Source organism: Lipophrys pholis (genome assembly GCF_963383615.2).
Source record: "Lipophrys pholis genome assembly, chromosome: 4".
Lineage (NCBI taxonomy): Eukaryota > Metazoa > Chordata > Actinopteri > Blenniiformes > Blenniidae > Lipophrys > Lipophrys pholis.
The window spans coordinates 23,756,837-23,770,673 of NC_137637.1; the positions used below are offsets into that span (position 1 = coordinate 23,756,837).

At 40.0% G+C, this 13,837-nt stretch overlaps 2 protein-coding genes across 5 annotated transcripts; one reads left to right on the plus strand and one right to left on the minus strand.

Annotated features, from left to right (window-relative positions):
• Positions 1–997: 997 nt before the first annotated feature.
• Positions 998–8,903, minus strand: eno1b (enolase 1b, (alpha)). 4 transcript variants are annotated; one of them, XM_080462549.1, is made up of 12 exons: positions 7,704–7,947; positions 7,426–7,520; positions 7,095–7,190; positions 6,126–6,184; positions 5,965–6,034; positions 4,919–5,052; positions 4,591–4,813; positions 3,808–4,005; positions 2,819–3,020; positions 2,434–2,542; positions 2,261–2,319; positions 998–1,576 (listed from the first exon to the last, which is right to left on the minus strand). In XM_080462549.1, the coding sequence occupies exons 1-12, from the start codon at positions 7,751–7,753 to the stop codon at positions 1,510–1,512; spliced, it is 1,362 nt and encodes a 453-aa protein (XP_080318675.1). In that variant the 5' UTR covers positions 7,754–7,947; the 3' UTR covers positions 998–1,509. The 4 variants fall into 4 exon arrangements, with proteins under 4 accessions (XP_080318675.1, XP_080318676.1, XP_080318678.1 ...); XM_080462550.1 differs by lacking the exon at positions 7,704–7,947 and adding an exon at positions 8,748–8,903 and having other exon boundaries at positions 999–1,576; XM_080462552.1 differs by lacking the exon at positions 7,704–7,947 and adding an exon at positions 8,624–8,785 and having other exon boundaries at positions 999–1,576.
• A 258-nt stretch (positions 8,904–9,161) lies between these two features.
• Positions 9,162–12,580, plus strand: ppil1 (peptidylprolyl isomerase (cyclophilin)-like 1). Its single transcript, XM_080462563.1, has 4 exons — positions 9,162–9,345; positions 9,573–9,727; positions 11,937–12,005; positions 12,291–12,580. The coding sequence occupies exons 1-4, from the start codon at positions 9,290–9,292 to the stop codon at positions 12,509–12,511; spliced, it is 501 nt and encodes a 166-aa protein (XP_080318689.1). The 5' UTR covers positions 9,162–9,289; the 3' UTR covers positions 12,512–12,580.
• The last annotated feature ends 1,257 nt before the right edge of the window (positions 12,581–13,837 follow it).

Consider the following 13,837-nt stretch of genomic DNA (forward strand, 5'->3'; position numbering starts at 1 on the left):
TCGATCCTGCAGCCATCACAACCCACTCCACCAACCGAGGCAGAGCCACCCTTTGCAGTTATAACAGCTTCAACTCTTCTGGGAAGACTTCCACGAGGTTTAGGAGTGTGTTTAAGGGAATTGTTGACCATTCTTCCAGAAGGGTATTTGTGAGGTTAAACACTATCGGGTTGTGGAGGACAGGACAGTCAAGTTCTTCAACACCAAACTTGCTCATCTATGTCTTTATGGACTTTGCTTCGTGCGCTGGTGTGCAGCCATGTTGGAACAGGAAGGAGCCCATCTCCGAACTCTTCCCACAAAGTTTGAAGCATGAAACTTGTCCACACTGCCTTTAAATGTTGAAGCTTTCAAAGTTCCTTTCACCAGAACTAAGGGGTCGATTCCAACTCCTGCAAAACAAGTCCACACCATAATCCCCCTCCACAATTTTGGAAAAATGGAAAACTATTTGTACTGTGCCTGGGAAAAAAAGTAAACTCACATAGAGATTTATTTGATTTCCGTTGCCCTTCCGTTGGGGTACTCAGGACCATGGAACGGTCCGGTTTTGAGGAGCCGTTTGCCGATTGGTCAGAGGTTTACTACAAACCCTCACTATTTTAATACGTCGGCTGTATGAATCCTCTGTTGTTAACTCGGACCCTAATAAAGTCTCAATATCATTTTAAGTAAAAAAAATCAAGGTAAAGTCAAAATGTAGTCTACCATTATTGCTAATGTTCATAAAAGTAATATTGCATAATTATATAAACTAAAGTGCTTGCATGGTATAAATAAAAAGGGTATGTGTTGTATTTATTTTATTTTACTGTTTTTTACTCCATTATTTGCTTCCGATATCTTTGTTTTTCTACAATTTCTATATTTTTTTACTCATAGAAAGCCTCATTTACTTTCAGTCGACTTGCATCATAATAATGATGCCTGACCACATAATAAAAGGATTGATAAAGCGCCTTTCTTTTACAGACTCAAGAATCAATTGGACAACTATTAATGAGATATCATTTATTTAATTTCTTCTCAAAGTTACACCCTTTCCCAAGATTCATTTTGGGCGTCACACAGTTTAATTAAGGACTGCCGTTCAGAACAGTGATAAAATGTCATTACCCCTCAAACAAATATTCTCACTCCACAGGAAAACCTTGGTCAACTCAGATGGAAAAAAGAAAATCTCCCAATCTTGAGTTATCAGTGCAAAATCCTATTCATGAGAAGGCCAGAGGGAAAAGAAGGAAATAAATAACGCACAGCACATTGTCACCAACGACATTTATTTGACTCCAAGTGCAGCTTTTAAATACAGTTTTTAAGTGTTTAATTACCGTTACTTAAGTTAAATTCTATTCATTTTCTCCATTTTGAAAAAAGTTTAAGATATTATTAACTCTCACAGTTGCAGAAAGTCATTAGTAAATCTACGTTCATCGTTATCCGTCGGATGTGCTTTATCTTGTTAGCCAGGGTGCTGTTCATTCATGCAGTAGATTCTTGGAGACTCTATTAAATCAGTGGGTTTCTGAAGTTTTTCCCAGCGAACCGAGCCTTGTCTCCCAACTCCTCTTCAATTCTAGAGACAAAAAAAAAAGATATGGAGGGTTAGTTCTTGCTGAATATTTACTATAATTACAGATCTGATATCTTACTGTTTTATCTTTTGAATACTAAAGACAACACAGTCGGAAACTATATTTGGATTAATGTAAACACAACCTATGCAGGCAACCGGAATATATACTGTACATATATATATAACCAGAGAATATCTGAAAGCTCTGAAAAAGGGAGAGTATCTTCTTTTCATAAACAAGAGCAACATGTAGGATGCAAACCACCAAGTCAGCTATTGCTGCTAAATGTTGTTATAAACATTACTTGTCAATAACTTTAAAAAAAGCTGCAACTCAAAAGCTTTGGATGGCAGCAAAGAGCCCGTACATGTACACGGGTCTGAGGGTAAGCAGGAATTGTTTGACAAGTTTTAAAAAATTTGGTAAACGTGCAGCGTTTAGCAGGTGTGAGCTTGTGTCCCACTTTCCATTTCCCAAAATAACAACAGCTGTTGAATTACATGTGTTTTTATGACTCATATTTCAGAAAAAGGCGAAGTTAGGTTTCCACAATCTTTTTCTAAATATGCACCTTATAAAAAGTGGGTGTCATACTATATTTGAACCAATACAGTACATTGAAAAGAAAAAACACACACAAACAAAACAGAACATATCTGGGCATGTGCAAGGTGGAGGCTCACCTGAGAATCTGGTTGTACTTGGCCAAACGCTCAGAGCGGCACGGAGCTCCAGTCTTTATCTGCGAGTGTATACACAAAACAAGTCAGTGCCATTCGTGTCTGTCAGAAAAGATGCTGCAGTTTTCGGCGTGCATTCATCTTGCGAGGAGTCGCTCCTTTACAGCGAGGCTCACCTGTCCAGCGCACAACCCGACCACCAGGTCTGCTATGAAGGTGTCCTCAGTTTCACCCGAGCGATGGCTGACCATCACCCCCCAGCCACTCTCCTGGGCCTTCTTGCACCTGCGGGGAACAACAAAAGGTTTGCTGCCGGACTGAGTTTAAACAAAGCTCATCTTTAAGGAGCCGATACGACAGCCTAACTAATCCAAAGTGGGGAATTTCTTGATGGGAGGGAAAGTTATGTCGCTTCGGTCACCACACATCCGTTCAACCAAGTTCAATGCAGCTAAATTGATTCATTAAATTTAGTAAATGCACAAAAGACATTGGTTTGGAAGCATGCTAGATCGCTGCCGGTTCCACACCGATTAATACCGGTTTACGTAGTTGACTTACGCTCTCATCGACTCAGTAACTGAGCCGATCTGATTGACTTTAAGCAGCAGACAGTTGCAGGCTTTCTCCTCCACCGCCTTGCTGATGCGATCGGGGTTTGTCACGGTCAGATCGTCTCCAACGATCTGGATGTCTGTGCTGTCCGTCAAGAACGTCCAGGCCGTCCAATCATCCTGATCGAAAGGATCCTCAATGGACACAACTGGGAATGAAAGAGATAATCGACACTCGGATACCAAACATGCAGCTTCTGAATCACTTTATCAAAGCCTGTTAATTGATCCACAGAACTCATAATTTCACGTTATAACATTTCCCTTTAATATCTAAACCTAAAGTTCAGTCTGCAAAATGTGAAGAGGATGCTGCTTTATCATAACTTTCATTCGAGTGAAATTGTTTTATTTAAATCTTGACAGGTGACTGTTGTGCCTAATTTGGAGAGTTTGACAAGGCCGCATTTATATTCCTCACGAGGGGTTAAAATATTTGGTGACTGTGATTGTTCAACAGTAGTCGACTGTATAAAGAACCATGAAAATACCTCAGTGCTTGTCCACAATATCACATTAAAGTTTAGTAGAAGAAGAATTTGACATTTAAGATTTTCAAGTTAGAACTGTTCTGATTCAACAAAAGTCTCCGCTTTGATTCTTGATGGCCGCACATGTGAGAGTCAAAGAACAAATGTTAGTAATGTTCATTCAGGAAAATGTTTTGACAAAGCATTACTCTTTTATATCAACCCAAAGCATGAACTACAGCTCAGTGCGCCGTCTGCTTTTCACTTTTTTTTTTTTTTTTTTTCTTTAAGAGAGAAAAAAAAATCTGATTTGTTTGGTTAAAGTTTGTTAAAATCCATGTTTGATGTTGTAAATAAGGTTCGCCAGCAGCACAGTATTCCGTCTGGCCCTTTCAGAGGATGACTAGCCTGACTTACTGCTCTGTCCCCGTCTCATTGTGTATATCAATGTGTAAAAAAAGTTTACCAGGATAATCCTTCACGAAGCTCTTGTAGAGGTCGGCCAGCTCGTCGGGAGAGATGTAACGGCTCGGGTCGTCGGGCGACTTGAAGTCCAGGTCGTATTTACCGTCCCTGTAAAATTCGGATGCGGCCACATCCATGCCGATCACAACCTCGTTGGTGTAGCCTGCCTTGCTTATGGCCGTCTTTATCAACTCCAGGGCTGCAGGGTTTCACATCAAGCAAACACAGGTCGGAAACGTTGGACATAATCATTTTATTATGAAAATAATTATCTTTTTCAGTTACTTGCCAAAGTTTGTTATAAATTTACAAATGGCAGAAAAGACATTTTCCTGGAGTACATGGATAAACATAATGTCACTGCATAAGTCAAAGAAATATCCTTAACTGTTCACATCAAATGGTCAGTTCATTCAAATCGGTTTCTATGGCTGCGTTTGCATCATTTTGCTTTTTAATATTCACTAAATCAGTGACGGATAAAAAGTAGTGACACTCTGCCGTCTCAACTATTGGACATTTCAGGCTGATTAAATGCAAAATTACCACAATCAGTTGTCAGATTGTGCTGGTGGTTTCTTTATGGTCAGCTTTAACAAGTGAGCTGTCATTCAAGCATCTTATTATTTATTTATTTACTTATTTTTAAATCGGTTTCATTTACGCCAACACTTATCAGGGCCTCGGTTATTGCAATTGCATACTTTGCCTGAACTGAACCCGGTTGACACATTCACGTCGCACCAATCTTAAGTTCAAGTTATGAGGTGAGCAAAAGGTTTACCTTCTTTATTTTCCAGGATGTTTGGAGCAAAACCGCCTTCATCGCCCACATTGGTGGCGTCTTGCCCATATTTCTTCTTGATGACGCTTTTGAGGTTGTGGTAGACCTCGGCTCCGATGCGCATAGCTTCTTTGAAGGTGCTTGCACCGACGGGGAGAATCATGAACTCCTGCATGGCGAGCTTGTTGCCTGCATGAGAGCCGCCGTTGATCACGTTGAAAGCCTGGCAGAGACGGAAAGAGAAGCAATAAGACCCCGCGTCTTCAAAGACAAAGACGGGTGCACTGAAGGAATGTTGCTGCATCAAGTGGGACAGAAACGGACTCACTGGTACAGGCAGAATGACTTCTGGGTTTCCGGCGAGGTCGGCAATATGACGAAACAGAGGGACCCCTTTCTCTGCTGCGCCGGCTTTGCAAACCGCCAGCGATACACCCAGGATGGCATTTGCTCCAAACTTGGCTGTAAGTAGCAGAAAAAAACTGAATTAACAGCAGCTTTTAATTCTTAGCGTTTGGAAATGACTAAATAATGAATGACAGGGGAGAAGAAAGACAAGATACACGGAGCTTTCAAAATAAGTCTCATATCAAACATTGGAAAAAAAAAAAAAAAAAAGTGCCTAATCCAGCCCACATTAAATAGCATGGAAGTTACACCTGCTGTTTCTTATTTATTCACTGGTGATCACTCCGGTATAGCAGTGGGAGCAGAATATCTCACTGCTGGCAAAGTAGCATTAAAGCCCTACTAAAAGGGCGAATTTGTAAAAACATACAATGAGTTACGTCTTGACCACGAGTGATGGTGATCAAGGATCAAATACTCAAACACATGCTGAAGGCACGTGTGCTGCCTGAGGAGCGAGAGGCCAAAATGAACCAGAAGAGAAACAGCAGCAGAAAGGATTTCAGTCCTTCGGACAAACAAATAAATCTCAAGTTAAGTCATGTAAGACATGACGGTTGGTCTATTCATTGTATTCATTATGCATCATTGATTGTTTTTTAAAGATGATGAATGTTGAAATTGCCATTATTTTTGATGAAATATATTTACTTTTCATAATTTCTTAGTATCTCTCTGCACTGACACAAATGGGGACCGCAGAGTTGTCATTATTTACTCAAAAGTTACTATGCACCCATGCCACTCAACATTGAACTGGGCTGCATGTGGCCACGAAGCTACACAAGATTTGACAATCCTGACTTAAAACATCCAAAATAAATGCAGTGAGGTCTACAGGAGACGCTCTTGTAAGCAGCCGGATGCAGATCTTTAATATAGCGCCAAGGTGTGGAAAATAACAACTTTTAAACACGATCACTTTGGCAATCCGAGCTCGGCTCCATGTGTTTAAAAGTTACTTACATTTGTTGGTTGTGCCGTCCATGTCAATCATGATCTGGTCGATCTTCTCTTGCTCCACCACAGACACATCCTGAGGGGGCGGATGGAGTCACATCAGGATTAGATCCGTGAGAAAAAGTCCTTGAAAACTTCAAAATGTTACAGAACTGTCATTTCCTTACCTGTCCAACAAGGGCAGGTCCAAGAAACATATTAATGTGTTCTACAGCCCGTGTCACTCCTGCGATGAACAAATCAATGATTATTCTGTCAACATCGTGGAAATGACTTGCAAAGTCAAAAAATAAAGAAACTTAGCAGATTTAGCAGAACATGCAACTCAGACGATCAGAGAGACACACAAACCTTTAAAATGACTGTTTACGGTTTCAATTTAAACCCCCCCCCCCCCCCCCTATTGACTGATGCATGATTAAATGTAAAACAAACTTAAAACACAAACTCATTATTGACTCTGGTGAGACAACATGCTTTGCAGTCACATCGCCATGCACTTCATCCATAAGTGATTGACAGACATGTTGGATTTGCTAAATGGATTTCACTCATATATTACTTGTCAACTGCTTGAGCAGTCCCAAAGCGCATTACATGGTCAGTTACATTCGCTCATTCACACTCCAATGGACGCAGTTGCCATGCAAGGCGCCTAATCCATTATATTAAAATTAACCAGCAAATTAATGGCTTTGCTGTCAAATGAAAACTTTCAATTTTCAATAAGGACAAACAATGGGAACTCACTAACCCCTTCAGTTCTGGCAAAGAGGACAAAAGAGAGAGGCTGAATGTTAAGATGACAAACGGGAAAATAACAGGCTGATTTTACTTTGAAAAATGATTTGGAACTCTGAAGATTACTCATCACAAATACACCGATGTTTTCTATGGTCGTCATTAGATGTGACATTCAATCCGTTTTTGTTTTTTTTTCTTTAAGTTAAAAAGCAGAATTTATTAATTTACCTTTACAAGAAAACTACATTGAGATTAAAAATGTACTTTCGGCGAGCAGCAGGAATCACAGTATAAATCTTGGTTAAAATAAATGAAGGTCAAATAAAATCTTGTTGAAATCCGGGTAATGTGTCATTGAGAATAACAAACTCCAAATGAGAAAGTGAAGAAACCTTTGCCAAGGAAGCGAGACTCGTCATTGTCTCTGAGCTCCAAGGCCTCATAGATTCCAGTCGAAGCTCCACTCGGCACGGCTGCCCGAAACAAGCCTGGTGCAGCAACAACAAACAGGATTCAATGAAGACAATTCCAAAAACAATGACGAAAGCTATACTTCATTTGATTTGCATGAATTATTCAGACGTTTACTCCAAGATGGAGACGTGAAGCCATACGGTTCATACAATCTTTACTATGTCAAAATTGCTTTTTAACACGTGAAGCACCATTTTAACCTTTTAACCCCCCCCCCCAGCCTGCCAGAGGCGATGCGTTCAGGCCTACCTTTGTCCGTGTGAAGGTCAACCTCCACGGTGGGGTTTCCACGAGAGTCAAAGATCTCTCTGGCGTGGATCTTGAGGATGGACATGATGCAGGCGCTTCAGATGAGACACAAATGAATGTTATTATCCAATAACGATCCAGACAAAGCATGTGCCGCACGCTTCAATCAGAAGAAAGACGCAAGTAGAAACACAAACATAAGTTTTTTCACTGCTTAAGCATGTACGTATATACCTCGCTCCTTCCTTCTTTCCTGAAGCTCCCTCACGAAGACTTACCCACAAAAATATCCTGACCTAGCTGCAAGCTTAGGCGAACCAACAGGCATACTACTATCCTAATTGGATTTGTCTGCCTCATCTGATTAATCACATGGTTGTTTCGATGCGGAAACTGCTGCAACCGTCAAAGCAAGGTTAACCAAGGAGTTGCTTTCAGGTGGTGTTGCTCGTATAAGAAATTTATGATTTTAAATTTCAGCACAGCGACAAGATGATACCTCAGTCGAAACTGAGTGCCAGCAAAAGCAAAGTCGCTTTGCTATCGACCACATGACAGGAGATCCTTAATAATCCCTTTCCTTTCATCACCAGATAAACATGCAGGCAAGGTGAGCGCCACAATGACTCCACCTGGGGATGTTGCATGCTGAAATGTCTGTGCTGAAATGATTTACAACTGAAGCGTGCTGAGGTCCAGCCCGAGTGGTCTTATAACAATACTTTCTCCCCTACCAGATGATGTAAAACAGTGGCTGTCAAATATATCCTGCGAGCCAAAAATTGGCCTGCGAGAGTCCAATCCAGCCCATGGTGCGGCTCTCCAAAGACTAAAATCACAAAGGCAATATTACCTTACAAAATTTTTTAAATAAAATAGAGGTAACTGTTGATTCCAGTTGAGGATCACAACATCAATGATGCAGGAGTGAAACCATCAGCATCACCAGTCAGCATTAAGCAATTCATCCTGAAACACCAGTAAATACAATTTGGACTTCTGGTGGAAAATGACATTTTTGTGGTCCCATCACATTAAAGGGAATATTATGTGATTAAAATCAACATGTCTTATCTGAACCAATGAAGGTTTTAAAAGTATTACATTTCATTCATCTGGGATTTTGAAAAAAAAAAAAAAGAGTGTGAATCATAGAACAAGCTGAGATTGTCAGAAATATCACTAAGCAGTCACAAACCTTTTGAACCAACGTGATTTTTACCAAGCCATTCAAATTACAACAGGCAGTCTTCATTAGCGACACATTGTAAAAGTAGAAAAAAGATCATGAAACAATGAACGTAAACTTTAAACCAACATACCGGCGCAGTGCAGGAGTTTCCTTCCGACTTAGTGTAGCTGTGACCCGCAGGAGTAGGAGAAAGGTCAACACACTCTTCTTTGAGGAATCTCCCCACAGGGACACTCATTATCGTGTCTGCTTCCGACTGCCCCCCACAGTTTCAAACATGAACTGCACCTTCTTCTTCTTCTTCTTCTTCTTCTGTGCTGCAAACGTGTTCTGTTGTGGAAAATGACAATCGATATATTATCCACGTCATGATATTATTGAAATATAACGTAAGGAGAAGTTCGAATCGCCTTGTTCCGTCTCATTTACATTAATCGTAAAAAATGTTTGCGCTTGATTATATTGTTTTTTTTAAGAGTCCTCGCAGTACCTCACGTTGGCCAGAGGAGGGCAGTGAGTCCTTGTTGACTTTTTGAAGAAAACCACAGAAGTAGGAACTCCGTTTGAAACGAGTTGGGCGCTCTGACTGGCGATATTTCACACGTGTAAAAAAACATTTTCATCTAAACAAACCCATCGATCGTCTGTTGAAGATTACAACAAGAAGTAACGATGTCAGGGATCCCTCCAGACACATGGCAGCCTCCCACGGTGGCTTTGGAGACGACGTAAGTTACGAGTACTGCCCTCGATGCTAACCCTGCTAACTCTGCTAGCAGGAGGACGTGAAGCCGGCGAACTGACATGGTAGTGACAGGGAGTTTATTTGTTTGTTTAGTCCGAATCTTTTCTTTCTTTTTTTTTTTTTTTTAACAAGCGCAGACATGAGTCACGAATCACGTCACATTTCACTGGATGCACTATAAGCTAGTAACCCAGGCTGATGCTTTTGCAGGATGGGGACCATCATGGTGGAGCTGTACTGGAACCACGCACCAAAAACCTGCAAGAACTTCGCAGAGCTCTGCAGGAGAGGCTACTACAACAATACCAAGTTTCACCGGATCATCAAAGAGTTCATGGTGCAGGGGGGGGATCCTACAAGCACAGGTGGGTCATGCTGCGTCCGTAAAATAACTGGAAGACCGCGATCTAGTTGGAGTATTTATCAAAAGAGTCATTCAATGTAATAACTACTGTATTGTAACGCACCATGGCCGTTTCTTATACAAGGGAAGACACTGGAGAGATTTGCTCTTCTTAATGCTGAGACACTCAGCTGAGTTTTCTCCCAAAATAACCCCACAACCTGCCTTTTAGACCCAGTTCCCACACCGGGGTTTCTTTTTTTCTTTTTTCTTTTTAACATTTTATGTTTATATATCATGAATAACTTTCTAACTTACCTTCTGCCTCCTTCTGAAGAAGAGTAATTTAGACCCGAACAATCTTGATAATTACAGGCCAGTATCCAACTTTCCATCTTTTAAGCAACATTTAAGGAAACTGGTCTTAATCCATTGAAATTACTTTTTAAATAGAATAAACATTTTTGTCTGGTTTTAGGACAAACCACAGTACTGAGACCGCCCAATAAAAAGTGTTAATGACATCAGGTGTGATACTTGTTCTTCGAGAAGCCTTGGAAATTAAGTGTGGCGTTCCCCAATTTTCAACTGTAGGTCAAACATTTTCATCTTTATATGCTTCCACTTCACATCATCAGCTTCCACAGCTATGCCGATGATATGCAGCTGCACACTGCTGTGTCTCCTGGTGACATAGGGCCATTAGACGCCCTTTTTGATTGTATTTTAGATTTAAAGTCATGGATGGCAGACAACTCCCTCCAGCTCAACAAGGACAAAAAGAGAAGCTTTTACCATCAATGCAGGACTAAAAAAAAAACTTCTGTGTTAAAAACCTGGGTGTTCACGTTGACTCTGAGCTGGATTTTATTTATCAAATAGGATTATATCACTTCAAGAACATAGCCATAATTTGCCTTTTTCTCCCTCTGGCCAGCGGGAGGTGCTGATGCATGCTTTTCTCTCCAGTCACTTGGATTACTGTAATGCCTTGCTTTCTGGTCTTCCCAAGAAAACTATCAGCAGCCTTCAGCTGCTCCAGAAGACGGGAGCACATTACACCTCTTTTAAAGTCACTGCATTGGCTTCCAGTACGTTTCAGGATTGATTTCAAGGTTTTATTATTAGTTTTAAATGTCTTAATGGTCTTGGGTTTTCTTATTTTTCTGATTTGCTTTTACAATATGAACAATCCCGGTTCCTCCGGTAAAAATTGTAAAAATGGTGAGGCCTCGTTCAAACCAAACCCTCTGCACCTCTACTGTATTGCCACTAGAGGGGGTAGCAGGTTAACATATGGGTTACCATAGGTCAGGGGTCAGCAACCATATTTTTTTTTTCACTAAGACATTTTTGCCTGGAGCTGCAAAACACGTTGAACCTTTAAAATGAGGCTAATACACTTCTAGAGTTTTATATTTACAGTAGTTTAAAAACATGTACAAAAGCTTTATCTTATGTTGCCTTGATGAACTTTCAGTTGCAATTTAAGATGGTAAACATTTCATTACATCTCCAGCTGTACCTGGTTTTAGCAGTTTCATTATTGTTTTTAAGCGTTTTTCAGACAATTTAGTCAAATTTAAAATTGTATAGATATACTTTATTAATCCCCGTGGGAAATTGCTTTAAGCATTGCTCCACAAAGAATAAATAGAAAGAAGGTTGATAATCAATCAGACAGAGTAAAAATTAAATAAAGGTCATTTTAAATAGTATGTGAAAGGCTTAATGGTGACTAATATAAGCATAGAAAGGCCGAAATTAACCAAAGCACAATACTATTTCAGGAAGGAGTTCTAGAGTCTTATGGCCGCAGGAAGGAAGGACATTTTAGCATTTTTAACCATTTGATCTCATTTCTAAGCAATTTTTCTTGTTTAGTTTTTTAAGTAATTTGTTTATCCTCCTTTTAGAAATGCTATTCATTCTCGATTCTAGATGTGCACAACCAGAAATCAACCGTCTCACACGGCCTCCATTCTGTCAAACATAAAGCTTCCGTAGCGTGGATCCCTCATTACGAAGCTGTGATTGAACATTTAAGTGAATTAATTTTCTCTTTTTTTTTCTCCAGTCAGCTGCTTCTCAGGGTTATGTCTGTTTAATAAAAACAAAAAAAAACTAATGACACCAATTCGCTGATGCTCGCTCAGCTATCTCATGTTTTCATTCATGCAAGCCAAACTTTCTCTTCAACTAATCTGCCTAAATGTTTTTTTTTCTAACAGGTCGGGGTGGCGCCTCCATATACGGCAAACAGTTTGAGGATGAGCTAAACTCGGAGCTGAAATTCACAGGTAATAAATCACATTGAGGAAACTCACTTGAAAAGCTGTGGAGGAGATCAAGAAGTAAAAAAAAAAAACAAATACAGCAGACTTTAAACTAAACTCACTTGCATGTGCATCTTTACTTAACCATCAATCTTCAACACCGATTTGGAAATAATTCAGATTCACACTAAGCTGGCTTCTATGTGTACTCGGAAATAGGCATCAGTTTAAATTCTGACTTTAATTTCCGTCTACTAATTGTTTGCAAAAACCACCCGAAACATTCAGATATCTTTGTGTGTGTTTCAGGTGCTGGTATTCTGGCGATGGCCAATGCAGGACCGGACACTAATGGGAGTCAGTTTTTCCTCACTCTGGCCCCCACCCAGTGGCTGGATTCGAAGCACACTATTTTTGGACGAGTACTCCAGGGCATGGGCGTTTTAAACCGGGTTGGGATGGTGGAGACAGACGGCCAGGATCGTCCAGCTGACGACATCAAAATTGTCAGAGCTACTGTAGCCAGTTAAACCAATGCCATTTTTTTTTTTGTTTTGTTTTTTTTAATGATTATTGTCAAATAAATTTTCAATGGAGGTAACGCTGATGTGTTGTGTCAATTCCACTTATAACTGAGTAGCTGGAGCTCATATCTCCCCCTTAAAATATTGCAATGCAAGAACCAACAAGTGTAACATTAGGAAATACCTTTTCATTACGGTCCTCCAAGGTGTTTTTTTTGTCAAAGTAAGTTGAATATTTCCAGGCAGTTTTTGGATTCAACAAAGAAATTAGCTTCCAGAGAAAACCTTACTAACTTATTTTCTTATTTATTGGATTTGTTCAAACATTTTTCTCTTTTCATGTGAAAGAGGTGAAGCTGTCCATTGGGTGTAAGCCTGTCAGACCTTCAACTAAACATGGATGCAGTGAAAACTGATGATTTCTGCCACCCAAAAGTCTTTCCATAAGATAAATGAGTACCATAAGATGACAAGAATTATACAATGTGGACAAACGACACAGATCTTCTCTTAAAAGTGCCAACAGTCATGTTCAGAGATATTTCAGCCGAAGTATTATCTTAAACCTTCAGACACGTCTGAGGGAAAAGTGCCACCTATCATCCACTGACACAATCAGTTCGACTGCAAAGAAGAACACCTACGCCAAACATACAGCCAATGTCATCAAGTGGTGTCTACAGTGTGTCCTGCTTTATTTCAACAAAGTGGCTTCTTGTCTCGGGTCATAGAGCGAGAAAGAGGGCTTTCATCAACAAAGTCTGTGGTTTGTTCCTCCAGATGTTTCCAACAACTTCTGCAGAATTCCTACCGGTCTTCTTTTTGTTTATTCACGTTGCATTTTCACATTGGAAGTACCGCGTGGATGAACACTTTATAAGTACGTGACTGTACGCTTTCCTTTGCCGATTTAAAAATTTTTTTTTTCAAGAATGTTATTTAACTTCCCTGGTAATTTAATTAGTCTTTGACTAACAGTAAGAACAATAACTGTAGATAACACGACCTTGCTCAAGGCAAAGCCCATCATGAGGTTTGAAATGTAAAACTTCAATCATCCATCAGAGAAACCTACAGTAGATAAACTGGAAGTCCACCAGAACAATTGAATCAGACACCTATACTGTAGGTGTCTTTGATGGATGATTGATGTTTTACATTTCAAACCTAATAGATTTAATAGAAAAGTTATTTACTCTAATAATGAAAATGAGTACATTATGATACTGTCACCTTCTTTTATAATATAATTCTGTGTTGGAAGTAAGCCAGAGACGGTGTTGGAACACCCCCCCCCCACACACACACACACAGACAGACACACACTATTTG